This window comes from Nerophis ophidion, linkage group LG05, assembly GCF_033978795.1.
Source record: "Nerophis ophidion isolate RoL-2023_Sa linkage group LG05, RoL_Noph_v1.0, whole genome shotgun sequence".
NCBI classification, from domain to species: Eukaryota; Metazoa; Chordata; class Actinopteri; order Syngnathiformes; family Syngnathidae; genus Nerophis; species Nerophis ophidion.
The window spans coordinates 52,029,725-52,055,036 of NC_084615.1; the positions used below are offsets into that span (position 1 = coordinate 52,029,725).

The following is a 25,312-nucleotide window of genomic DNA, read 5'->3' on the forward strand; positions in this document are numbered from 1 at the left end:
CGATTCTGTTCATAACTTTTATGGACAGAATTTCTAGGTGCAGTCAAGGCAATGAGGGGTTACGGTTTGGTGGACGCGGGATTAGGTCTCTGCTTTTTGCAGACGATGTGGTCCTGATGGCTTCATCTAGTCGGGAACTTCAGCTCTCACTGGATCGGTTCGCAGCCGAGTGTGAAGCGACCGGAATTAGAATCAGCACCTCCAAGTCCGAGTCCATGGTTCTCGCCCGGAAAAGGGTGGAGTGCCATGTCCGGGTTGGGGGAGGAGACCCTGCCCCAAGTGGAGGAGTTCGAGTACCTAGCAGTCTTGTTCACGAGTGGGGGAAGAGTGGATTGTGAGATCGACAGGCGGATCGGTGCGGTGTCCTCAGTAATGCGGACGTTGTATCGATCTGTTGTGGTGAAGAAGGAGCTGAGCCGGAAGGCAAAGCTCTCAATTTACCGGTCGATCTTCCCACCCTCACCTATGGTCATGAACTTTGAGTCATGACCGAAAGGACAAGATCACGGGTACAAGCGGCCGAAATGAGTTTCCTCCGCCGGGTGGTGGGGCTCTCCCTTAGAGATAGGGTGAGAAGCTCTGCCATCCGGGAGGAGCTCAAAGTAAAGCCGCTGCTCCTCCAGATCGAGAGAAGCCAGATGAGGTGGTTCGAGCATATGGTCAGGATGCCACCCGAACGCCTCCCTAGGAAGGTGTTTAGTGCACGTCCAACCGGTAGGAGGCCACGGGGAAGACCCAGGACACGTTGGGAAGACTATGTCTCCCGGCTGGCCTGGGAACGCCTCAGGATCCCCCGGGAAGAGCTGGACAAAGGGGCTGGGGAGAGGGAAGTCTGGGCTTCCCTGCTTAGACTGCTGCCCCCGCGACCTGACCTCGGATAAGCGGAAGAAGATTGATGGATGGATGGATGGTGTTAATAATTTCACACATAAGTCGCTCGGGAGTATACGTCTCACCCACGGCCAAACTATGAAAAAAATGTCGACTTATAGTCCAAAAAATACGGTATTTCTGTTTAAAACACACTGCAAGGAAACTGTACCGTTGAGCATGAAGGCATTGGAGCCAAATTGCAAATAAAAAAAATAGCAATGTTTTTTAGTATTTTTTTTTAGTTTATTAGATTACATATTAGTTTGCAAAAGGTTTCCAGTGTTTTCAGTTAGTGTAAAGCTTTTTTTTTTTCCACTGTGAAAGAGCAGTGAACTTCATTCTCGCAATATAATTTTTCTTCATGTCTTTGTACTTTTTGGGGCGTCTTGGCTCAGATGGTAGAACGGCCGACCAGAATCTTGAAGGTTTCAGGTTTGAATCCAGCTTTCGCCATCCCAGTCAATGCCCTTGTATCCTTGGGCAAAACATTTCACCCACCTTGCTCCCAGTGGAATCCACACTGGTTAAAATGTACAAACCCCGTTTCTATATGAGTTGGGAAATTGTCTTAGATGTAAATATAAACGGAATACAATGATTTGCAAATCATTTTCAACCCATATTCAGTGGAATATGCTATAAAGACAACATTTTTGATGTTCAAACTGATAAACATTTTTTTTGGGCAAATAATCATTAACTTTCAAATTTGATGCCAGCGACACGTGACAAAGAAGTTGGGAATGGTGGCAATAAATACTGATAAAGTTGAGGAATGCTCATCATACACTTCAATCAATCAATCAATCAATCAATCAATCAATCAATGTTTACTTATATAGCCCTAAATCACTAGTGTCTCGAATGGCTGCACAAACCACAACGACATCCTCGGTAGAGCCCACATAAGGGCAAGGAAAACTCACACCCAGTGGGACGTTGGTGACAATGACTATGAGAAACCGTGGAGAGGACCTCATATGTGGGCAACCCCCACCCCCTTCTAGGGGACAGAAGGCAATGGATGTCGAGCTGGTCTAACATGATACTGTGAAAGTTCAAACCATAGTGGATCCAACACAACCGTGAGAGTCTAGTCCAAATTGGATCCAACACAGTAGCGAGAATCCCGTCCATAGTGGAGCCAACAGGAGGCGGATCAGCAGTGCAGAGATCTCCCCAGTCGATACACAGGCAAGTGGTCCATCCTGGGTCCCGACTCTGGACGAGCGGTCCATCCTGGGTCATGACTCTGGACAGCCAGTACTTCATCCAGTAGAAAAAGAAAAGAAACGGTAAAAGAGTGTGGGTACTTTCCTGGCCCGCCTGCAGTCCAGACCTGCCTGTCATCGAAAATGTGTGGTGCATTATGAAGCGTAAAATACGACAGCGGAGACCCCGGACTGTTGAATGACTGAAGCTCTACATAAAACAAGAATGGGAAAGAATTCCACTTTCAAAGCTTCAACAATAAGTTTTCTCAGTTCCCACACGTTTATTGAGTGTTGTTAAAAGAAAAGGTGATGTAACACAGTGGTGAACATGCCCTTTCCCAATTACTTTGGCACGTGTTGCAGCCAGGAAATTCTGAGTTAATTATTATTTGCACAAAAAAAATTAAGTTTATGAGTTTGAACATTAAATATCTTGCCTTTGTAGTGTATTCAATTGAATATGTGTTGAAAAGGATTTGCAAATCATTGTATTCCGTTTATATTTACATCTAACACAATTTCCCAACTCATATGGAAACGAGGTTTGTAACTTAAATGTAGAAAATGGATTTCTCAATGTAAAGCGCTCTGAGCCACTAGAGAAAAGGCACTATATAAATATAATTCAGTTTTAACTTTGGTCAGTATGGATAGGAACTAGTCTTAAATTATTTTCATTATGGTCTTTAAAAAGGCTTACCCTTAACTGGTTGCAGTTATTTGCAGTTGCCTTTGAATAAAAGCTGAGAGCGATGCACTGAGTTAACTCTCTTGAACAGCGATTGGAAGCGACAGACGAAAAAACTAACACACACCGACATAGCAATTTATCAACTTGTCAAGGTTATTTTCATTTATTGTTAGATTACGGGTAATCGATTTACGGCCCAGGCTTACATAATGCGATCATTTCTTTAGATTAGTTAATTACTTGCGTTAACTTCGACAGCCCTATTTTTCATATACTCACTGTCTTTGATTATTACTAACACATTTAGTGTCTCTTTGTGCTTTTTTGAGTACTTGTGTAAAGTCATACATTGTTCACTTCTTAGACACGCTGGCCAAGTCGGTTACCTAGTAGCCGGGATGAAGGACGTGAAAGAGGCTCAGATTGGAGATACCCTTTACTTCCAAGATCAGCCAGTGGAACCTCTGCCTGGGTTCAAACCAGCCAAACCGATGGTCTTTGCAGGTAAGTTGATGTCCTTCAAAAACTGTGGTGATACTGTACAATGGTAGTCTTGCTCTCACTGACTTTTGTTGTGGTTTGCTTTCTGTTTCTCAGGTATGTATCCAGTGGACCAATCAGAATACACCGGCCTTCGCAGCGCTATTGACAGACTTACTCTAAATGACTCAAGTGTCAGCGTTCAGAGGGACAGCAGTATGGCGCTGGGAGCTGGCTGGAGGTCAGTGCAAAATACCTGACAATCTCTAAATGATGAATAGGTTGTTAGACGATGTAGAAAAAAACGCAAAGGCTATAAAGTGCACACGATTCTCTATAAATGAAAAAACCTACAGGATTTAACCCTAGAATGAACTTGTTCTCCTGCAGACTGGGTTTTCTAGGACTCCTTCACATGGAGGTGTTCAATCAGAGGCTGGAGCAGGAATACAATGCATCTGTAATTGTAACTGCACCCACGGTGCCTTACAAAGCCATCCTGTCATCCCCTAAACTTATCAAGGTAAGAGCCAGGCTAAAGAGCCACATTTATTCTAACTTGGATTATCATGGCTGGTAAGAGATCAACTTCACAGCACTTCCCAAAAAGATTAATATAATAAATTCTTCCTTCCAAATAGATACATTAGGATTAGTATAATTGTTAGAAATTAAAATGTTTGCAAAATAATTTAATTCAAAGATTTAAATAACTTTATCATCATACTAACACACATGAGATGGCACTCAGTTTAGTTCATACTATATTCATTATTCATACTGAAAAGACAAGTTTTAAGATGTGTCACTTTTCATACAATATGTCATTGATTTGATCGAAAATCAAGAGAAACTTCATCTTACCGGTTGGTTTTACAGGAACACGGGAGGAAGGAGATCACCGTGGTGAACCCAGTTCAGTTCCCAGATAGATCCGTCGTGTCTGAGTATTTGGAGCCTATGGTCTTGGGCACCATTCTTGCCCCTGACACATACACTGGCAGGATTATAGCTCTCTGCTTGGTAAGATTTGTTTTCTTTGCTATTTGATTCCTGAAGAGTGGAACATCATCGTAATGAATAAGCACAGCCACAAGCAACTTTGAACTGCCCTCGCTTTCCCACACCCATTAAGAATTTACGCAAGTCAATGGACGTACTCGACATAGGCCACAGATGGCATACTAATTAATTAATAAAGGGACTTATCTTCCGTGTGTCATCTTTAACATACACAACAATCATTTACACGTCTGGCCTTACACAGCCCAGTTATTTGTATTTTATGTTGCCTAGAAAGTCATCAAAGGCTCCTTCTACATTTTATGGGACAGCCCAAATTCCTTGGGAAATGTATCATCGCCCCTCTGTCTAGTGTCCGTGTTTCTGATTTGGGCTAAGTTGGTCAACGCCAACTACTTGTTTCTGTTCAAACATGGATGTTCAACACTTGTTTGCGCATCCTGTCATTATTAGGGGTGTCCCAATACAAACTTTCACTTCAGATTTGATACTGATATCGACCCCTTGAATATTGGCCGGCACAAATCACACATACTTTTATTATTTTGTAGTGTAAAATGTTAGACATCTTTGATCAAGGGAAATTAGGCAGAGTACACTGGTAGACATGAAAAACACTAACGTATGTATAATTGACCGTCTGGAATGGACTTATGCTGTATTTAGGTTGAAGTGGAACAATCTTTTTTTTTAAGCGACGCTGAGTGGTCACGATAATTCATGAAGTTGAACTCGTGACACAGTAAGTTGAATGATGCGGACACGTTTGTTACTAGATACTTTCTAATAGGCTCCTGTCTTGGAGACGTTTGTGTAAGTAATAGGCAACTACATTATTTGACGCTTGATTAAATGGACAAATGTGCTGTTTTAGACTGCAGTATTTGTCAATAAGATACACTTATTATCCATTTCTAGCTTATGTTCAAATGTGCTCGCGCCTAGTAGCCTATAGCCTACCATGTTTACCTTTTGTGAATAACTTAACTAAAATAGAAGAATAAACTTTGTGTGCTTATTGGAGCACATTTACTTGTTAAATGGCCATCCAGCGCAAGTAAACATGCTGCAGGACTACTTGTATCAGAGACACCTTTTTTTTTTTTGGTCCGATATCAATATTGGATTGGGACACCCCAAGATACTATAGTGTGTTCCATTTTTACTGGGAAGTCGGAATTTCTAGGTTCCTAGTCAAAAATTTCAACTGTAACGCCAACCAAGGTCGAATTTGCAGCTCAGAAATTCGGCGAATCCTCACCACCGCTGAGTTGGCTTCAAAGATAGCTGCTCTGAGTGTAAACAATAAGAGAAGTTTCTGTAATATCCATTAATACTTCTTCTGACCATTTTTGTGACACTAAGTCAGTCGTCTACAATGTATTGTTGGACATTTATATATGCTAATATTACAGTAATATAAATGACCTTTTTCCATGTGTATATGTGTACTACATTGCTAGCAATGACGTTTTTGTGTTTCCTCTTCATCCACCGTGTTTGAAGGTTGCAGAAGTAGTGCATATTTTTCCATAAGTGTATATTAAGATATAATAGCTTAATATACTCTTCATCCACTGTGTTTGAAGGTTGCAGAAGTAGTGCATATTTTTCCATAAGTGTATATTAAGATATAATAGCTTTCAGGGATGTGGCCATCTTGATTTCTGTCCTAGTAACTGGAACACTCATAAATTCGACAGGTTAATGAAATACACAATTATAGACATCTCCACCATATTTCGTGGACTTAATTTTAGGGGTTGATGTTCCACTGTATTACCAATTTTTTTACAAAACTAGATAGGCTTGCTAATGTTGTTAAAGGCCTACTGAAATGAGAATTTTTTGTTGAAACGGGGATAGCAGGTCCAATTTATGTGTCATACTTGATCATTTCGCGATATTGCCATATTTTTCTGAAAGGGTTTAGTAGAGAACATCCACGATAAAGTTCGTAACTTTTGGTCGCTAATAAAAAAGCCTTGCCTGCACCGGAAGTAGCAGACGATGTGCGCGTGACATCATGGGTTGTAGGGCTCCTCACATCCTCACATTAATTATAAACATAGCCACCAGCAGCAAGAGTGATTCGGACTGAGAAAGCGACGATATCCCCATTAATTTGAGCGAGGATGAAAGATTCGTGGATGAGGAAAGTTAGAGTGAAGGACTAGAAAAATAAAAAAGGTGACGGCAGTGGGAGCGATTCAGATGTTATTAGACACATTTATTAGGATAATACTGGAAAATCCCTTATCTGCTTATTGTGTTACTAGTGTTTTAATGAGATTATAAAGTCATACCTGAAAGTCAGGGGGCTGCGGTGACCGCCAGTGTCTCTGAGCGAAGCCATATGGAGTAGCCAAGAAAGTCACAGCTGCCTTTTTGACAGCTGCTGCAGAAGGACGCAAACTCCGCTCATGTCTCCGGTAAGAGCCAAGTTAATATCACAATTTTCTCATCCAAAAACTTGCTGGTTGACATGTGGTAGAGAAACACGTTCGCTTGACCGCTCTGTTCCATATTAAAGCTTCACATCAAACAAAGAAACACCGGCTGTGTTTTGGTTGCTAAAGGCAGCTGCAATCCACCGCTTTCCACCAACAGCATTCTTCTTTATAGTCTCCATTATTAATTGAACAAATTGCAAAAGATTCAGCAACACAGATGTCCAAAATACTGTGTAATTATGCGATTAAAGCAGACGACTCTTAGCCGTGAGTGGTGCTAGGCTAAAATGTCCGCTCCGACCAATAACGTCACAAGCACGCGTAAACATAAGCGTCATCATTCCGCGACGTTTTCAACAGGATACTTCGCGGAAAATTTAAAATTGCAATTTAGTAAACTAAACCGGCCGTATTGGCATGTGTTGCAATGTTAATATTTCATCATTGATATATAAACTATCAGACTGCGTGGTCGGTAGTAGTGGGTTTCAGTAGGCCTTTAAATTGTTATGATGTTCAGGCACTCAAAAATGCAAGGAAATGCTGATAATGATAATAAACATTGTAGCTATCACTCAGTGTGGAAGTCCTAGTAATAAAAGTGTAATGTTTGTAGAACCGTAGAGGCACCCAGAAGAATATGCTGTATGTGGATGACCAGCGTGTGATGATGAAGTATCTCTTCCCTTTAAATGAAATTGTTGTGGATTTCTACGACCTCCTCAAGTCTATGTCGTCTGGATATGCCAGGTAAATATGCCAGGTAAAGCACTGAACTTTACCAGTTGATTACAGGAGGTCCTTGGTCTGCTTACAGTACAACTTCCATTCGTACGACAGTAGTGTCATTTGGCGCTTATACCTAAAATTGTAGCTAAATTTACAGCTAAGTCAGTCACGCTGCACAGAACACATACATATACAGTACATTATACTGAGTTGAGTTTGAGTTGAGTTTGAGTTTATTTCGAACATGCAAGCATACAACATGATACATCACAATTTCCAGTTTCTCTTTCCAACATGTTCGAAAAGGAGGAGGAAGAAGCAGAGCTTATTTAATCCTACCCCTTTTCTTTACATAACAGTTGCTAAAACTTTTGTTCACTTCCTGTTCTCAATGTATTCACAATGTATACTCCATAAGTAATAAGTAATCACAATACAAATAAATAAATAATTGCTTAAATTTTAATCCATACGATGAGATAAGTCAGATTACTTTGAAAATGAATGTGTGAGTAAAATCAGAATTTTTATCATGGTTCTTCATTTTTGTACTTTGTTAACACTTCCAGTTTGAAGAGTTTCTTGAAATGGATCATATTAGTACATTGTTTGATTGCTTTGCTTAATCCATTCCATAATTTAATTCCACATACTGATATACTGAAGGTTTTAAGTGTTGTACGTGCATACAAATGTTTTAAATTACATTTTTCTCTAAGATTATATTTCTCTTCTTTTGTTGAGAAGAATTGTTGTATATTCTTGGGAAGCAGGTTATAGTTTGCTTTGTGTATAATCTTAGCTGTTTGCAATTCCACTATGTCGTGGAATTTCAGTATCTTTGATTCAATAAATAAAGGGTTTGTATGTTTTCTATATCCAACATTATGTATTATTCTAACTGATCTTTTTTGTAACACTGTTAGTGAATGAAGTGTACTTTTGTAATTATTTCCCCATATTTCTACACAGTAACTCAGATATGGTAACACTAGTGAGCAGTAGAGAATATAAAGTGATTTTTGGTCTAGAAAATATTTGGCTTTATTCATTATTGATGTATTTCTTGCAACTTTATGTTGTATATTTTTTACATGAGATTTCCAGTTCAATTTATCATCAATCATTATACCTAGAAATTTGGTTTCATTTACTCTTTCAATTTCTATTCCGTCTATTTGTATTTGTGTTTGACTTTCTTTTCTACTGTTACCAAATAGCATTATTTTAGTTTTACTGAGATTCAATGATAGTCTGTTTTTGTCAAACCATTTTTTTAATTTGTTCATTTCTTCTGTTATTATTTGTATTATCCACTGTGTGTTCTCTCCTGAACAAAAGGCTGTTGTATCATCCGCAAATAATACTAACTTTAAATCTCTTGTAACTTTACAAATGTCATTTATATAGAGATTGAATAATTTAGGTCCCAGTATTGATCCCTGAGGTACACCACAGGAAATATTTAGCATTGTAGAAGTATGTTCGCCTAGCTTCACGTATTGTTTCCTGTTCGTTAGATAACTTCTTATCCAATTTAAGACTAACCCTCTGATGCCATATCGTTCCAGTTTTTTTATTAAAATATTGTGATTAATTGTGTCAAATGCTTTATACAAATACTGTACGTCTAAAAAACAGTCACAAAATATTGTTCAAAGTTAAACCACTACAGTGCTTAGTTACCATTGTCTATTCCGTAAGAGAAGAAGACTCTTTCACTTTCACCTTTCAAAGATACCATCTTTATTATTCTTCATAATCACAACATTTGAGTAGCTTGGATGAGTCGTGCACTTTACTGTCACTTTCCTTTCATCGGCTATGTGTTTTGAAAAAATGAACTAATAGGAACATAGGTGACGTTATCGGTTCTCAGTGTATTGATAAGTTCTCTTTTACCGTCTCTTGCCTGTATTTTTTTTATAGCATCAAGCATTTACGGCACTGCGTGCATCATCACAAAACGTGGGAATGTTGCAACACAAGGACCGCTTGTAATTGATAATAGAGCATTCTATCATTTGCGGCAGTTGATTCTTGATTATTTAAATGCAAACAAACACCCTCTGCAGCTCAGAGTTGAACATTAAAAGAGCAACTGTTGAATCTCTTTAAAAAATACACATTAAGTTAATGAATTGATTCTTAATGTTCTCAATATGTGTTTTATTATCACTATATGATTTGTTAATAATCATGATAATCGTAGTTTGTTTTCTACTGAAATGCCTTTGTATATAGTTTTGTATATAATTGAGGTGTCCTGATCCAATAAAAGGGGATTGCTTGAGGACAATGCAAACTCCTTCAAGATACAAAAAAATAATTAACCAATCAGGATCACCGGGCGGGTTTTCATAGATGTATCGTAGCGCCGAAGCGACTGTTTGACTCTAACAACAATGGCAGCACGCAGCGAGCAGTCGTGTGCTGATATTGATTCTGCTATTGCAACTGTTTTGTCGAATCTATTGAATATTCATTCTTTGAAAGATGAACAAAGAACTTTTCACTCTGTCGGCCGTTCTGTTTAGGATTTCCCAGCGTTGCTCTCTTTAATGTGAGTGGTTGAAGTAGCACGTCATTCAAGATAACGGACAAGGTTTATCCAATCACATACAATTAGTTTTTTTTACAAGAGCCTGCCTTCTGAAATATATCTTCTATTGAGAAGTCCCAGATCCTTGTGTGGAGCTCAGCAAACTACAAGGATCTGGCGGGAGTCAGGTTAGATTATATGGGCTTGCATGGGAAATCCTAACACAATCAGTCCGACAGTATGTGTACTTGTGCAAAACTGAAGTGTCAGTTAACATCTAAATGTCTCCCAATAAGCACACAAGCTTGGTCTCTTCTTGTATTTTAGAAAAGACAAACATGGTTCGGCCATAAGCTAGTAGGGGCTAGCAGTCTACAACAGCTAAGCACTTGAAGCTAGGTGTATGTTATAATCGTCCTTAATTGAACAATATTGCAGTTTAAAATAGCATATTTGTCAATATAAACAAAAATCAAATAACTATAGTTGCATATTACTTACACATATAAAGTCTTAAAGGCAGAAATGTATTAGAAATTATACAGTAACAAAAGTGTCCACATCATTCAACTTACTGTGTCATGAGCTTAACTCCAACAGTATAGATGAAATCCGGACGGTTTGGTTAAGTTAGTGTTTTTCATACCTACCATTGTTTTCTGAGTAATATCACTTGATCAAGCCTATTGTAACATTTTAGTTTATAAAATAATATAATTGTGCCGATATCCTATCAATAATAGTGTCAGCCAATACTCAAAACTCCCAATATTTGTATGAAAAGTGAAAATTAATTGGGACACCCAAATAAAGTGTGTGCTTAAATTGTTGATTTTGTCAAATTGTGTTGTGTGTCTCCCCTGGACATTCATTTGAATGTTCTCCTTCGTAGCTTTGATTATGAGAATGCAGGCTACCAGGCTGCTGATCTCATCAAGATGGATATCCTACTGAATGGACGCCCAGTTGAAGAACTCACAACAATTGTACACAGGTACGTTTTCAAATGTTTATGTTAAAAGGGTCCTATCCAGCTCGTTTAAAGGGCTTGTAAAATGATATTAATTCCGATTGGGACACTTTGGTTTAATAATTTGGCAACACTTTAGTATGGGGAACATATTCACCATTAATTAGTTGCTTATTAAAGTAACAAAAACTTAATTTAGAGTTATTGGGACACTAGGGGATCATGTAAGGGTTAGGGTTAAGGTTAGTAATTAGCAATAATTCTGAGGTTATTGAGGGAAGACTCTTAATTAATGGCTTACTGGTTGTATAATAAGACAATGCAGAATAAGACATTTATAAGTACTTAATAATTACTAATTAAGAGCAAATATGTTACTAATTTGCATTTTAATAAGCAACTAATTAATGGTGAATATGTGTTCCCCATACTTAAGTGTTACCAATATTTTTTCCATAAGTTTTATACAGGGAAAATCTGCATTAATCTCCTCTTGGTCAACGTGCTCTGGTTTTGTAGCATTCTCTCCAATCACGCCTATTCTGTTGTGATTAATTATGGGCTCGATGGCGGGATAGGTTAAATATTGTGTAAATATTGTTGAACTGTCAATTGGCTCACCCTAAATAAATAAAAAAATGTACAGTTATACATGGGATTGGTATTGGTATAAGCCGATCTCACTTAGGGATGATCGGAAATGGCAGCATAAAAACCTGTTCGAAGCATCCCTAATGTAAACGACTTCCCTACAGATTGAATCGCTACGCTCACTGTAAAGGTGAAAGAGTCCTTCATCCTTCAAAACCTTTCAGAGTTTATGGAGCACAAAATATGACACCCACCAAAACATCGAAAAATGTCTACTTGGCAGTTTGTTACATTTGTATGATAATGATATGACATAGCATACAAGGACAATGTAGCAAAAATGATGACGCAAAGCAGATCAATACTTACTGAAGCAGTAAGGGAGCTGGTGCACATCCTGGTAATTGAAGTCCTTCACATCACTGATGAAGGCTGCTCCTCCGTATTTCTTGGAGCTCAGCCTGGCATGACTTGACTTGATTAGTTCTTTAAGGCACATAATGTTATAACACACACTTTACCTTGACTACCTTAGCTTCTAAATAGAATAGGATAGTCATTATTGTCACTGCTCAGCAGGTACACAACAACAATATGATGGACTACTCTTTACGCAGTGCATACATAGCAGTAGTGCAATAATAAATATTAAATGGCAATACCGCCCCATCCCCCAGCCCGTAAAAAAGTCCTCCACTCTTGCAACTAATGAGACCCCTGTGCCCCACTCTCTCCTTGATGATTTGAATGGAAGGGATATCTGTGGAGTTAGGTGACTAGTGTCTAGTGTTCAGGAGCCAAAGTGTTCTTGAGACAAAGTTTGGCTCCTTGAGACCCCATAGTTCCTTTTGGAGGGCAGACGTTCAAAGAGGCCCTGGCCAGGATATGGGGGGTCAGACAGAATGCCCCTGGCTCTTTTTTTCTCACGTGTTGTTGCAATGTCCTCCAGAAGGGGTACAGAGCAGCCCATCTTCTTTGTTGATGAACCACTGGGGGGCTTCCCAGTCCTTGGCTGTACAGGTGGCATACCACATTGTGAAGCAGTAGATCAGGACGCTTTCCACAGTGGAGCGATTGAAAGTCTGCCGAAGACCTGTCTCAATGTCACATTTCTTAAGAAGTCTTAAAAAAGTGCAGTCTCTCCTAGCCCTTCCTGACCACTGCTGCCATGTCGGTTGACCATGTTAGGTCAGTAGCTACGTGAAACCCAAAGAACTTGAGGCATGTTGCTTGCTCCACGCTGATGCTGTAAAATTGTTGTTGTTGTTCAGTTTCCTGTAAAGGAGAGCTTCAAATACCGATAGTTCGCAGGCCTCACTGGTCACCAAGTATATTTACTAAAATACAGAAGTTATTGCCGTCATTGTTGTTGACTGTCTAGTTTTGACTGATGCATTCAATGAACCTCAGAATGTGGAAGTACAGTAATATCTCCACTTTTGGTTAGTAACCGATTCCAAAAGTTGTGAGAAAAACCAAAGCAATGTTTTCTATAAGAAATCATACAAATGCAATTGAATGTTCCAAACACTCAAAAATATAAATATAAAACACATTTTATAAAAAAAAAAAAAAGTATGGTTATATTGACAGAACACAATGAAATGCATTTAGATATGTCCCAGCATGCAGCTGGGACATGTCTAGGCATTCAAAAATGTGAAGGGGGCATCCATCATTCAATTCCCTGCACTCTTCAGCATCTACATGCTGCCGCTAGGTGACATCATACGCAAATACGGTATTAGCTTTCACTGTTATGCTGATGACACCCAACTCTACATGCCCCTAAAGCTGACCAACACGCCGGATTGTAGTCAGCTGGAGGCGTGTCTTAATGAAATTAAACAATGGATGTCCGCTAACTTTTTGCAACTCAACGCCAAAAAACGGAAATGCTGATTATCGGTCCTGCTAGACACCGACCTCTATTTAACATTTGACAACCAAACAATTAAACAAGGCGACACGGTAAAGAATCTGGGTGTTATCTTCGACCCAACTCTCTCCTTTGAGTCACACATTAAAAGCGTTACTAAAACGGCCTTCTTTCATCTCCGTAATATCGCTAAAATTCGCTCCATTCTGTCCACTAAAGACGCTGAGATCATTATTCATGCGTTTGTTACGTCTCGTCTCGATTACTGTAACGTACTATTTTCGGGTCTCCCCATGTCTAGCATTAAAAGATTACAGTTGGTACAAAATGCGGCTGCTAGACTTTTGACAAGAACAAGAAAGTTGGATCACATTACGCCTGTACTGGCTCACCTGCACTGGCTTCCTGTGCACTTAAGATGTGACTTTAAGGTTTTACTACTTACGTATAAAATACTACACGGCCTAGCTCCATCCTATCCTGCCGATTGTATTGTACCATATGTCCCGGCAAGAAATCTGCGTTCAAAGGACTCCGGCTTATTAGTGATTCCCAAAGCCCAAAAAAAGTCTGTGGGCTATTGAGCGTTTTCATTTCGGGCTCCAGTACTCTGGAATGCCCTCCCGGTAAAAGTTCGAGATGCCACCTCAGTAGAAGCATTTAAGTCTCACCTTAAAACTCATTTGTATACTCTAGCCTTTTAAATAGACTCCCTTTTTAGACCAGTTGATCTGCCGTTTCTTTTCTTTTTCTCCTACGTCCCACTCTCCCTTGTGGAGGGGGTCCGGTCCGATCCGGTGGCCATGTACTGCTCGCCTGTGTATCGGCTGGGGACATCTCTGCGCTGCTGATCCGCCTCCGCTTGGGATGTTTTCCTGCTGGCTCCGCTGTGAACGGGACTCTCGCTGCTGTGTTGGATCCGCTTTGGACTGGACTCTCGCGACTGTGTTGGATCCGCTTTGGACTGGACTCTCGCGACTGTGTTGGATCCATTATGGATTGAACTTTCACAGTATCATGTTAGACCCGCTCGACATCCATTGCTTTCCTCCTCTCCAAGGTTCTCATAGTCATCATTGTCACCGACGTCCCACTGGGTGTGAGTTTTCCTTGCCCTTATGTGGGCCTACCGAGGATGTCGTAGTGGTTTGTGCAGCCCTTTGAGACACTAGTGATTTAGGGCTATATAAGTAAACATTGATTGATTGATTGATTGATTCTGCTGCACTTTTTTTTTTCCTGTGCTAACAGTAATAACTTTGCCTTCTTTCTATAATTTGGTTGTTTGATACAGTATGGGCCTGATTCACTAAGATCCAAATACCATGCACTAAACAATAAACATAGCATTCTATAAAAGTTAAAAAAGTGTGTGCTATTAGTGGGCATGTTGGGTGTGATTTACTAAGATTGTGTGTACAATTATTAAGTGGTGCAGATAGCCCTATTTAAATGACGATTTTGCATTTTATATACGGGGCGTCACAACGGAGACACTCTCATTTAATGCACATTAATGTTTTTCATGTGCCTACCTGTGTCGTTTTTGCTGTGTTTTCAAACATGCAGGAGAAATTTACCACTTTTTGTGGACACTTTACAAACCCAAAACCAGTGAAGTTGGCACGTTGTGTAATTCGTAAATGAAAACAGAATACAAGGATTTGCAAATCTTTTTCAATTTATATTCAATTGAATACACTACAAAGACAAGATATTTAATGTTCGAACTGAGAAATTTCATTTTTTTACAAATAATCATTAACTTAGAATTTAATGGCAGCAACACATTGCAAAAAAGTTGTCACAGGGGCATTTTTACCATTGTGTTACATAGCCTTTCCTTTTAACAACACTCAGTAAATGTTTGGGAACTGAGGAGACCAATTTTTGAAGCTTTTCAGGTGGAATTATTTCTCATTCTTACTTGATGTACAGCTTATGTTATTTAAAAGTGCAGGGTCTCAGTTGTGGTATTTTACGCTTCATATTGCGCCAAACATTTTCAACGGGAGACAGGTCTGGACGACAGGCAGGCCAGTCTAGTACTTGCATTATTTTACAATGAAGTCACGCTGTTGTGAAATGTGGCTTGGCATTGTCTTGCTGAAATAAGGAGGGGCGTCCATGATAACGTTGCTTGGATAGCAACAAAAGTTGCTCCTAACCTGTAAGTAACTTTCAGCATTAATGTTTCCTTTACGGATGTGTAAGGTACCCATGCCTTGGGCACTAATACACCCCCATACTATCACAGATGCTGGCTTTTGAACTTTGCGCCTAAAACAATCCTGATGGTTCTTTTCCTCTTTGCTCTGGAGGACAGGACGTCCACAGTTTCCAAAAAAATGTTGAAATGTGGACTCGTCAGACCACAGAACAGTTTTACACTTTGCTTCAGCCAATAGCAATGTTTCTTACTGAGGAGTTGACATCACAGTTTACAATAGGGCTCTCAAACATGCAACTGGTTTAATTGCAGCCTGGGTGGCTAATTCTTGAATATATTATGGAAATCTTGAATCCCACTAGGAAGAACACTGGCTTCAATAAGGGTACAAACACAAAAAATACAGTACAACCAACACACATTGGGCAACAAGAGCATCAGCATCAGTTAAGCAAGCCTAAGTGTCTCTGTCTATCTTCTAGAGCAGTGGTTCTTAAATGGGGGTACACGTACCCGTGGGGGTACTTAAAGGTATGCCAAGGGGTACGTGAGATTTTTTTTTTTAATTTTAAAAATAGCAACAATTCAAAAATCCTTTAAAAAATATTTATTGAATAATACTTCAACAAAATATGAATGTTAGTTCATTAACTGTGAAAATAAATGCAACAATGCAATATTTAGTGTTGACAGCTAGATTTTTTGGTGGACATGTTCCATAAATATTGATGTTAAAGATTTCTTTTTTTGTGAAGAAATGTTTAGAATTAAGTTCAGGAATCCAGGTGGATCTCTATTACAATCCCCAAGGAGGGAACTTTAAGTTGATGATTACTTCTATGCGTGGAAATCCTTATTTATAATTGAATCACTTATTTATTTCTCAACAAGTTTTTAGTTATTTTTATATCGTTTTTCAGAATAGTTCAAGTAAGACCACTACAAATAAGCAATATTTTGAATTTTTAGACAATTTAATAAATCAGAAACTGATGACATAGTGCTGTATTTTACTTCTTTATCTCTTTTTTTCAACCAAAAATGCTTTGCTCTGATTAGGGGGTACTTGAATTAAAAAAATATTCACAGTGGGTACATCACTGAAAAAGGTTGAGAACCACTGTTCTAGGGAACGCAACTGTGTCAAAATACACCATTTTTAGTTTGAAATTTAGATTTATAATGACTTAAGAACAACTATAGCTCAGGGTCACTGTACATGCTGGTAGAAGTAGTTATCAAATGTTGTCCTGTGGTTAATACGTGATTCTGAGGTGAACACTTTGTGTGGCCCAGCCTCACCCTAACCCCCGGTTAAATTAAGTTTGAGACCCCTGGTTTACAACATTGGACAAGTGTGTATGTATGTGCGCTTCACATCACATATTTTAGTCTAGTAATATTAGTTATTACAACTGTCTAACTGCAGAGACGTTTGTGTTAGCAAATTAAAAATGTTTCCTTGCATTTTTAGAGAACGTGCGTACAGCACCGGAAAATCCATGTGTGAAAGACTCAAAGATTCCATTCCCAGGCAGATGTTTGAGGTTGCCGTCCAAGCAGCTATCGGAAGTAAAGTCCTTGCAAGAGAGACGTGAGTGACACACTCTTTTCTGCATCTTGAACAACCTTTCTAGAAAATATTACAGCTATCTATACCCGTTCTTATATAACCAATATGGCAATCTGTGGCTCTTTCAGAATAAAAGCTTACAGAAAAAATGTACTCGCAAAATGCGTAAGTATATTTTTAAATCAAGCATAATGTATTTACTTAGGTTTGTATTATAGTTTCACAAATGTTGCATTAAAACCTTCTCTTTTGCTAGTATGGAGGTGACATAACTCGCAAGATGAAGCTCTTGAAGAAACAAGCTGAAGGCAAGAAGAAGATGAGGCGTATCGGCAATGTGGACGTACCCAAAGATGTTTTTATTAATGTTCTGAAGAGGAAAGAAAAATAAAATTGGGAATATACTAATATGTATACATTTTATGTATGCTGTGAAGAGGAAAGAATACAACTGTAAATGTAATATTATATATACACATTTTTAAGCTGTATTCAAGATTCGTGAAAGACTTTTAGATTATCTTCTGGATGAAATAGTAATTGATACGTGAACTGACATAACTGTATTGCTAATTAGTGCACAGTGTACAGTAGTAATAAACCGTCATATATGTAACAAGTATAATTTTTATTTTTGTAATCTTCAAATTACAATGTGGCCTTTTTCGCCAGGGGTGCAGCTCACTAATGTGCATTTTCCATCCCAGGCAATTTAACTTCATTTTTGCACAAGGGTATATTAAGCTAAAAATTACTCATTTGGGTTACAGGACTGAAAGTAACAGTAGGGTTTTTACCATAAAATGTTAAAATACGTGAAGTATAACCACATGACATTTATGCTAAAAGCATGTCGACACCAAGCACATTACAGCAATTAAAAAAAAACAAAAAAACTTGCACCCAAAAAACTGTTTTGTTATGTGAATGATGCAACTTCCTGTGGACCATGTGACTTATGAAATGTTGTAGTCTACACTTTTAGGTGTTGGGGTAATATGTGGTTTACGGTCATGACTAAAGTATAAATGTTAACAATTTTTTAAATAAATAAAATGAATCTAATGCATTAAAACATAAATATGTTTATACCAAATCTTAAGTTAAGGAAATGAAGACAAAAAACATGCCTTTTTTTTTTTTTGCATTAAAGGCAAATTAACATTTTGAGTTGAATTTCATAATTATTCAACAAAATAAATATGAAAGATCAGTTGCATAATAAAATAACTACAATTCACTTAATTTTATGTGGCAGTTATATATTTTATTTCCTCGGCCGTAAATGGCACCGATTAGGTGGACTATGACGTGTATTTAAAATGTATAAGTAGTGCTGATTTTATGTTCAATATGATTATGGCCACTAAATTACTGAAAACGGAAATGTATTTATTTATTCATATTAATATATTTTGAGACCAATCCAAAATGTATTACATTTGTAAAAACAAAGAGTGTATTGTAGCTTTGTAAATATGTACCAAAGATGATCGATCACGGCCTCGGGATCTTTTTGTGTGGAGTTTCCATTTTTTTGTTGTAAGTATTTCACCAATCTTGCGCACTTTGCAAATTATACGTCATTTCCATTGTGCGCAAGCAATTTGCATTAGGCAAGACGAGATTTAAAACGAGATTTTGTGGATGGTTTAGTCAGTAACCCTACATTATATTTTATAAATAGTAAACCAAGTTGTGGTAGTAGTTTAGTCAGTAGTTTAGTCGTGGATGTACACTGTATAGTGGTTAGGGCAGTGGTTCTTAAGCTGGGTTCGATGGAACCCTAGGGGTTCGGTGAGTCGGCCTCAGGGTTTCGGCGGAGGTCAAAACACACCCAACTCATCGTGTAAATACAAACTTCTCCCTATCGACGTATTACGGATACGGTAACAGCTGACTGATTTGCAGGTGTGTAATTTGTTGTGAGGTTTTGTTGCTTGAACAAGTTGATGTTCATGCACGGTTCATTTTGTGCACCGGTAAAAAAAACATGGTATTACTTAGAGTATGGGGAACATATTCACCAATAATTAGTTGCTAATTAACATGCGAATTAGTAACATATTGGCTCTTAACTGGTCATTATTAAGTACTTTTTAATGCCTTATTCGGCATGTCCTTATTATAACCCTAACCCTCTAACCCTGACCCTAACCAAATAACTCTTAATTAAGTCTTTATTACTTAGGATATGTTCCTCTAGTGTCCAAGTAACGAAAAATTAAGTCTGTGTTACTTAGAATATGTTCCCCAAATTAAAATGTTACCAAAAACATATAACTTTGTATTGAATTTGAACATTTTTTTATTTTTCACTGAAGAAGGGTTCGGTGAATGCGCATATAAAACTGGTGGGTTTCGGTACCTCCAACAAGGTTAAGAACCACTGGGTTAGGGTTAGGTTAGGACTGATTTGAGGGCTATACTTAGTTATATTGTCCCGACTACAAATGAATAGATTTACATAAGTATTTAATACATTATTTTGACACCAAAAACCTGTATTTGCGCCCATTGATTTGCAAAATGTGAACCATACATTATTCAAATATAAAGCTGGAAGCAATTTGCAAAAAGATTGCGCATTACACACATTTGCAAAATGCGGTTGCGCATTTTGCAAATTGCTCACATTGGTTTTGTGCCTACAACATTCTCCCCGTGACTGCGTGGGTTCCCTCCGGGTACTCCGGCTTCCTCCCACCTCCAAAGACATGCACCTGGGGATAGGTTGATTGGCAACACTAAATGGTCCCTAGTGTGTGAATGTTGTCTGTCTATCTGTGATGGCGCTGCGATGAGATTGCGACTTGTCCAGAGTGTACGCTACCTTCCGCCCGAATGCAGCTGAGATAGCCCCCCTCCCCTCCCCCCAACCCAAAAGGGATAAGCGGTAGTAAATGGATGGATGGATGGATGGAATTTTTTTTTCACAACAAAAATAATCTGTTTTGTTTGACCTTAAGCGCTTTCCGTAGTTGATGATGGCACAAACGCGGAAGTAGTTTTGAATGGTGCCTGCTATGTTTCTAATGGTTTGAGGTCTATAAAGTGTACTTTACGACAGAGTGGCGGTCTAATAGACCTTTTAATGTTTGACAGCTGCAAGTTGATTTAATGCGTTGTATTTCGGTAAACTATAAAAAGCCGTGTGTTACCTGTCGGTGTGCTTTCATCAAGCGAAAATGAAAGTTCGTTCGTCCGTCTTTGCCTCGTTGATCTTAATATTAGAAGTAGTTGGAGTTGCTGTCTTCCTGAGAGGATTCTTTCCTGTGCCCGTGAAGTCGTCTCTGTCGTCCAAGAGCAGGCTGGCGGACCTGCCTCTGGAGCCGCTGACAGGTGCGTCCACCCGGCGTGAGCTCGTGTAAGAAGTGCGTCTACTCACGGATGATATATTTGCTCGCTTTGCAGGCAGTCCTCCCAACTCGTCTCGCATCCCGCAGCCCTTGTTTCAAAGGGTGGTTATCATGTTAGTCGATGCCCTGCGAGACGACTTCGTGCTAGGAGCCAATGGTCGCATGAATATGCCCTACACCAGACACCTGGTGGAAAAAGGATCAACACTTAGCTTCGTAGCAAAAGCTAGGCCCCCAACTGTCACCATGCCCAGGATCAAGGTAAACTAGTATTAATTTTCACTAATATTCTCATAGCCTGCACACACTGACCTTGATTTGCATTCGTTCAACTTGTACAAAGACATTCCTCACCACATTTGTGTTCAAGTGTATACTACTCACCTTAAGTTATTTTTATTTATGTATTTATTTTTTGTCCTGTCCAACTTCTCAGGCAAATCATATAGATTAGATTAGATAGTACTTTATTTATTCCTTCAGGAGAGTTCCTTCAGGAAAATCAAAATTTTCAGCACAATCCCATTCAAGAGCAGACAAACGTTACAGGGAGACAGAACAGGATCGCTGCTGGTCTGCCGGCTTTCAGCGCCTCTTACAAAAAAAGGTGAAATACAGGTAAACAAGTGGGGGGAATGGGAGAAAAAATATTAAAATAAAATAAAATATAATAAAAAAATCGGTCTAAGCCTGGGCCCTGGAGAGGGGGTCCAGACTGAGGCCAAGGGGAAAAAAAACAACTCCTCATAGCCATAGTACACATCCCTCTCACAAGTGTGTAAGAGGGAAACATCAAACATCAGAAGACAAAGGACATTAAAGATATTAAAGCAGCAGATACAACCAGCCAATTCTACATACAGCTATTAATAAAAACTAAAAGAAACATATACACTGTGGTGGCCTCTGCGGTGTTCCACGCCATCGTCTGCTGGTGTGGAGGGAGCATGGCCAGACGCAGGAGCAGACCCAACAAAGCAACCAAGAGAACCGACTCTACTCTCGGCCGCCAACCAACTCTCGGCCAGTGTTGTAGATGCCCATCATATTGGCTGTTCAGATTTACTTTACAAAAGACAAGTGTTGGATACTTCTCTTGTTGCCTTATTTAAATTCGACTTTATTAGATGTATTTATATTATCATTTGGTGCAGCCGGGCCGGAGCAGGAGGGGATATAAAAAAAAAGAAAGAAAAGGAAAACAGGTGAAAGTTGTGGGGATAAGAGGGGCATTAGACAGGGGCGGCATGGCCTAGTGCAGGGGTGTCAAACGTACGGCCCGCGAACAGGTTTTTTTCGGCCCGCAGGATGAGTTTGCTAAGTATACAAATTAACTTAAAATTTTTGAATGAAAGAAACAGCTCTTCTACATGTGTCTACTGGATGTTGGAATAGCAATTCTTTGTATCTCTAGATGATGGTACATATGTACAAAATAAACCACATGGTGTTAGTACATCAATCGAGGAAAATGATCAAACTACATACATGGCATACTGTAATTTGATTTTGATATTTTTTTTATCTTGATAGACTGAAAATGAACACCATTGAGTTGACAGATGAACAGTGAACATTATTTGTATTTTCATTCAGAAAATACAAATAATGACAAATAAAGATAAATACTATTAACCGCAACATGTAAGTGTAAAAGAACAACAACATTATGATTTGTACATTTTCAGAATGTGCTTCTTCTATTTTTAAACACAGAAAACAATCTGAAGGTGTCTTTATTTTTAAGTTATCGTGCAGGGATTTTACCAGTCCGGCCCACTTGGGAGTAGATTTTTCTCCATGTGGCCCCTGATCTAAAATGAGTTTGACACCCCTAGCGTAGTGGGTAGAGCGGCCGACCAGAAACCTAAAGGTTTCAGGTTCGCTTCCCACCTATTGACATCCAAAAAATCGCTGCCTTTGTGTCCTTGGGTAGGACACTTCACCCTTTGCCCCCATTGCCTCTCACACTGATGAATGAATGAATGATAGGTGGTGGTCGGAGGGGCCGTAGGCGCAAAATGGCAGCCACGCTTCCGTCAGTCTACCCCAGGCCTTGCTGTGGCTACAGATGTAGCTTACCATCACCAGGTGTGAATGAATGTTGAGTCCCACTTCTCTGTGAGCGCTTTGAGTGTTTAGAAAAGTGCGATGTAAATCTAAGTTATTATTATTATTAGACAGAGAGAAAAAAACAACAGCAAACACAACAATAACAACAACAACAATAGAACAACACCAGCACATACAATAGTACAAATGATCATAAAAGTGATAGCAAAGAAGCAGTTAGCGAAATAAATAGTAATATAGTAATGACAATGAGCATTTTTACACTGCAACTGGAGCAATACAAATACCAATAGTAATAGCGCTATTGATAATGAACAATACCAATAATTTACATCTATTAACAACAATACAGTTGCTAAAATGCAACAATACATATACATAATGATAACTAGAGATAAGAAAAGAAATACCAAAAGATGGAGGGGAAGAGACAGAGGCAACCTATATTAATCTTGTAGATTGTTATAGTAACAATGGGTTAAGCTTTGTCAGTGTGCCATGTGTTACCCAGTTTACCCTAGGGCAACAACGTTAATATATGTTTGATGAAACGTGATTATGTGCATGAGACACTCATGCACATAATCAGTAAATGTATATGAACAGTATGTGTATATGTATGTTTGTACGGTGAATGTATATGTACAGTATGCGTATGTTAGTACCGTGAATGTGCGTGTGGATGAACGAACTTTGAGTATGTAGGTATGTACTGTATTTGTGTATGTATGTGGGAGCGTAGGTACCTATGTTTCTATGTGTGTGTGAGTATATGTGTATTTGTATGTACAATATATTTGACTCCCAGTGTGTGTTGGACCAGAGTATGGCCCCAGCCACCCAGAGAGCCCAAACCAAACAGCAGGTGTGGCGCCCAGGGACCACCGGCCCCACCTTAAGCTAAAATACCAATGTTTGTCACGCACACACTAGTTGTGGTGAAATTTGTCCTCTGCATTTGACCCATCACCCTTGTGCACGCCCTGGAGGTGAGGGGAGCAGTGAGCAGCAGCGTGGGAATCATTTGGTGATGTTACCCCCCAATTCCAACCCTTGAGGCTGAGTGCCAAGCAGGGAGGTAATGGGTCCCATTTTTTGTAGTCTTTTTGTATGACTCAGGCGGGGTTTGAAATCACAACCTCCAAGTCTCAGGGTGGACACTCTAACCACAAGGCCACTGAGCCTAAAATAACCTAATTTCTTAATAGATAGATGGATACAATGGGGCAAAAAGTATTTAGTCAGCCACCGATTGTGCAAGTTCTCCCATTGAAAATGATAACAGAGGTCTGTAATTTTCATCATAGGTACACTTCAACTGTGAGAGACAGAATGTGAAAAAAAAAATCCAGGAATTCACATTGTAGGAATTTTAAAGAATTGATTTGTAAAATATGGTGGAATATAAGTATTTGGTCACTTCAAACAAGGAAGATATCTGGCTCTCAGAGACCTGTAACGTCTTCTTTAAAAAGCTCTTCTGTCCTCCACTCGTTAACTGTATTAATGGAACCTGTTTGAACTCGTTATCTGTATAAAAGACACCTGTCCACAGCCTCAAACAGTCAGACCTCAAACTCCACTATGGCAAAGACCAAAGAGCTGTCGAAGGACACCAGGAAAAGAATTGTAGACCTGCACCAGACTGGGAAAAGTGAATCTACAATAGGCAAGCAGCTTGGTGTGAAAAAATCAACTGTGGGAGGAATTATCAGAAAATGGAAGACATACAAGACCACTGATAATCTCCCTCGATCTGGGGCTCCACGCAAGAGCTCATCCCGTGGGGTCAAAATGGTCATGAGAACGGTGAGCAAAAATCCCAGAAACACACAGAGGGACCTGGTGAATGACCTACAGAGAGCTGGGACCAAAGTAACAAAGGTTACCATTAGTAACACACTACACCGACAGGGAATCAAATCCTGCAGTGCCAGACGTGTCCCCCTGCTTAAGCCAGTGCATGTCCAGGCCCGTCTGAAGTTTCCCCGAGAGCACATGGATGATACAGCAAAGGATTGGGAGAATGTCATGTGGTCAGATGAAACCAAAATAGAACTTTTTGGTATAAACTCAACTCGTCGTGTTTGGAGGAAGAAGAATACTGAGGTGCATAACAAGAACACCATACCTACTGTGAAGCATGGGGGTGGAAACTTCTTGTTTTTGGGCTGTTTGTCTGTTAAGGGGACAGGACGACTGATCGGTGTTAAGGAAAGAATGAATGGGGCCATGTATCGTGGGATTTTGAGCCAAAACTTCCTTCTATCGGTGAGAGCTTTGAAGATGAAATGAGGCTGGGTCTTCCAGCATGACAATGATCCCAAACACACCGCCCGGACAACGGAGTGGCTCCGTAAGAGACATTTTCAAGTCCTGGAGTGGCCTAACCAGTCTCCAGACCTCAACCCCATAGAAAATCTGTGGAGGGAGTTGAAAGTCCGTGTTGCTCTGCGACAGCCCCAAAACATCACTGCTCTCGAGAAGATCTGCATAGAGGAATGGGCCAAAATACCAAGTACTGTGTGTACAAACCTGGTAAAGAACTATAGTAATCGTTTGACCTCTGTTATTGCCAACAAAGGCTATATTAAAAAGTATTGAGTTGAATTTTTGTTATTGACCTAATACTTATTTTCCACCATAATTTACAAATAAATTCTTTAAAATTCCTTCAATGTGAATTCCTGGA

General features: G+C 39.3%; 2 protein-coding genes across 4 annotated transcripts in view; both read left to right on the forward strand.

Annotated features, from left to right (window-relative positions):
• guf1 (GTP binding elongation factor GUF1) overlaps positions 1-17,807 on the forward strand; it is a 35,529-nt gene extending 17,722 nt beyond the window's left edge. Inside the window, exons 9-17 of the mRNA XM_061901500.1 lie at positions 3,143-3,282; positions 3,376-3,499; positions 3,649-3,781; positions 4,138-4,281; positions 7,351-7,484; positions 10,898-10,999; positions 17,090-17,209; positions 17,317-17,353; positions 17,445-17,807. Of these exons, the coding sequence (XP_061757484.1) occupies positions 3,143-3,282; positions 3,376-3,499; positions 3,649-3,781; positions 4,138-4,281; positions 7,351-7,484; positions 10,898-10,999; positions 17,090-17,209; positions 17,317-17,353; positions 17,445-17,579 (1,069 nt within the window). The 3' untranslated portion in view covers positions 17,580-17,807. The remainder of the gene's footprint in view (positions 1-3,142; positions 3,283-3,375; positions 3,500-3,648; positions 3,782-4,137; positions 4,282-7,350; positions 7,485-10,897; positions 11,000-17,089; positions 17,210-17,316; positions 17,354-17,444) is intronic.
• Positions 17,808-20,089: 2,282 nt separating this feature from the next.
• The window catches only part of pigg (phosphatidylinositol glycan anchor biosynthesis class G (EMM blood group)), a 154,984-nt gene continuing 149,761 nt past the window's right edge, over positions 20,090-25,312 (forward strand). For 2 of the 3 annotated variants that reach the window (XM_061901499.1, XM_061901498.1), the window contains exons 1-2: positions 20,090-20,530; positions 20,603-20,808. In XM_061901499.1, the coding sequence (XP_061757483.1) occupies positions 20,377-20,530; positions 20,603-20,808 (360 nt within the window). In that variant the 5' untranslated portion in view covers positions 20,090-20,376. The remainder of the gene's footprint in view (positions 20,531-20,602; positions 20,809-25,312) is intronic. The other variant, XM_061901497.1, reaches the window with a different exon arrangement.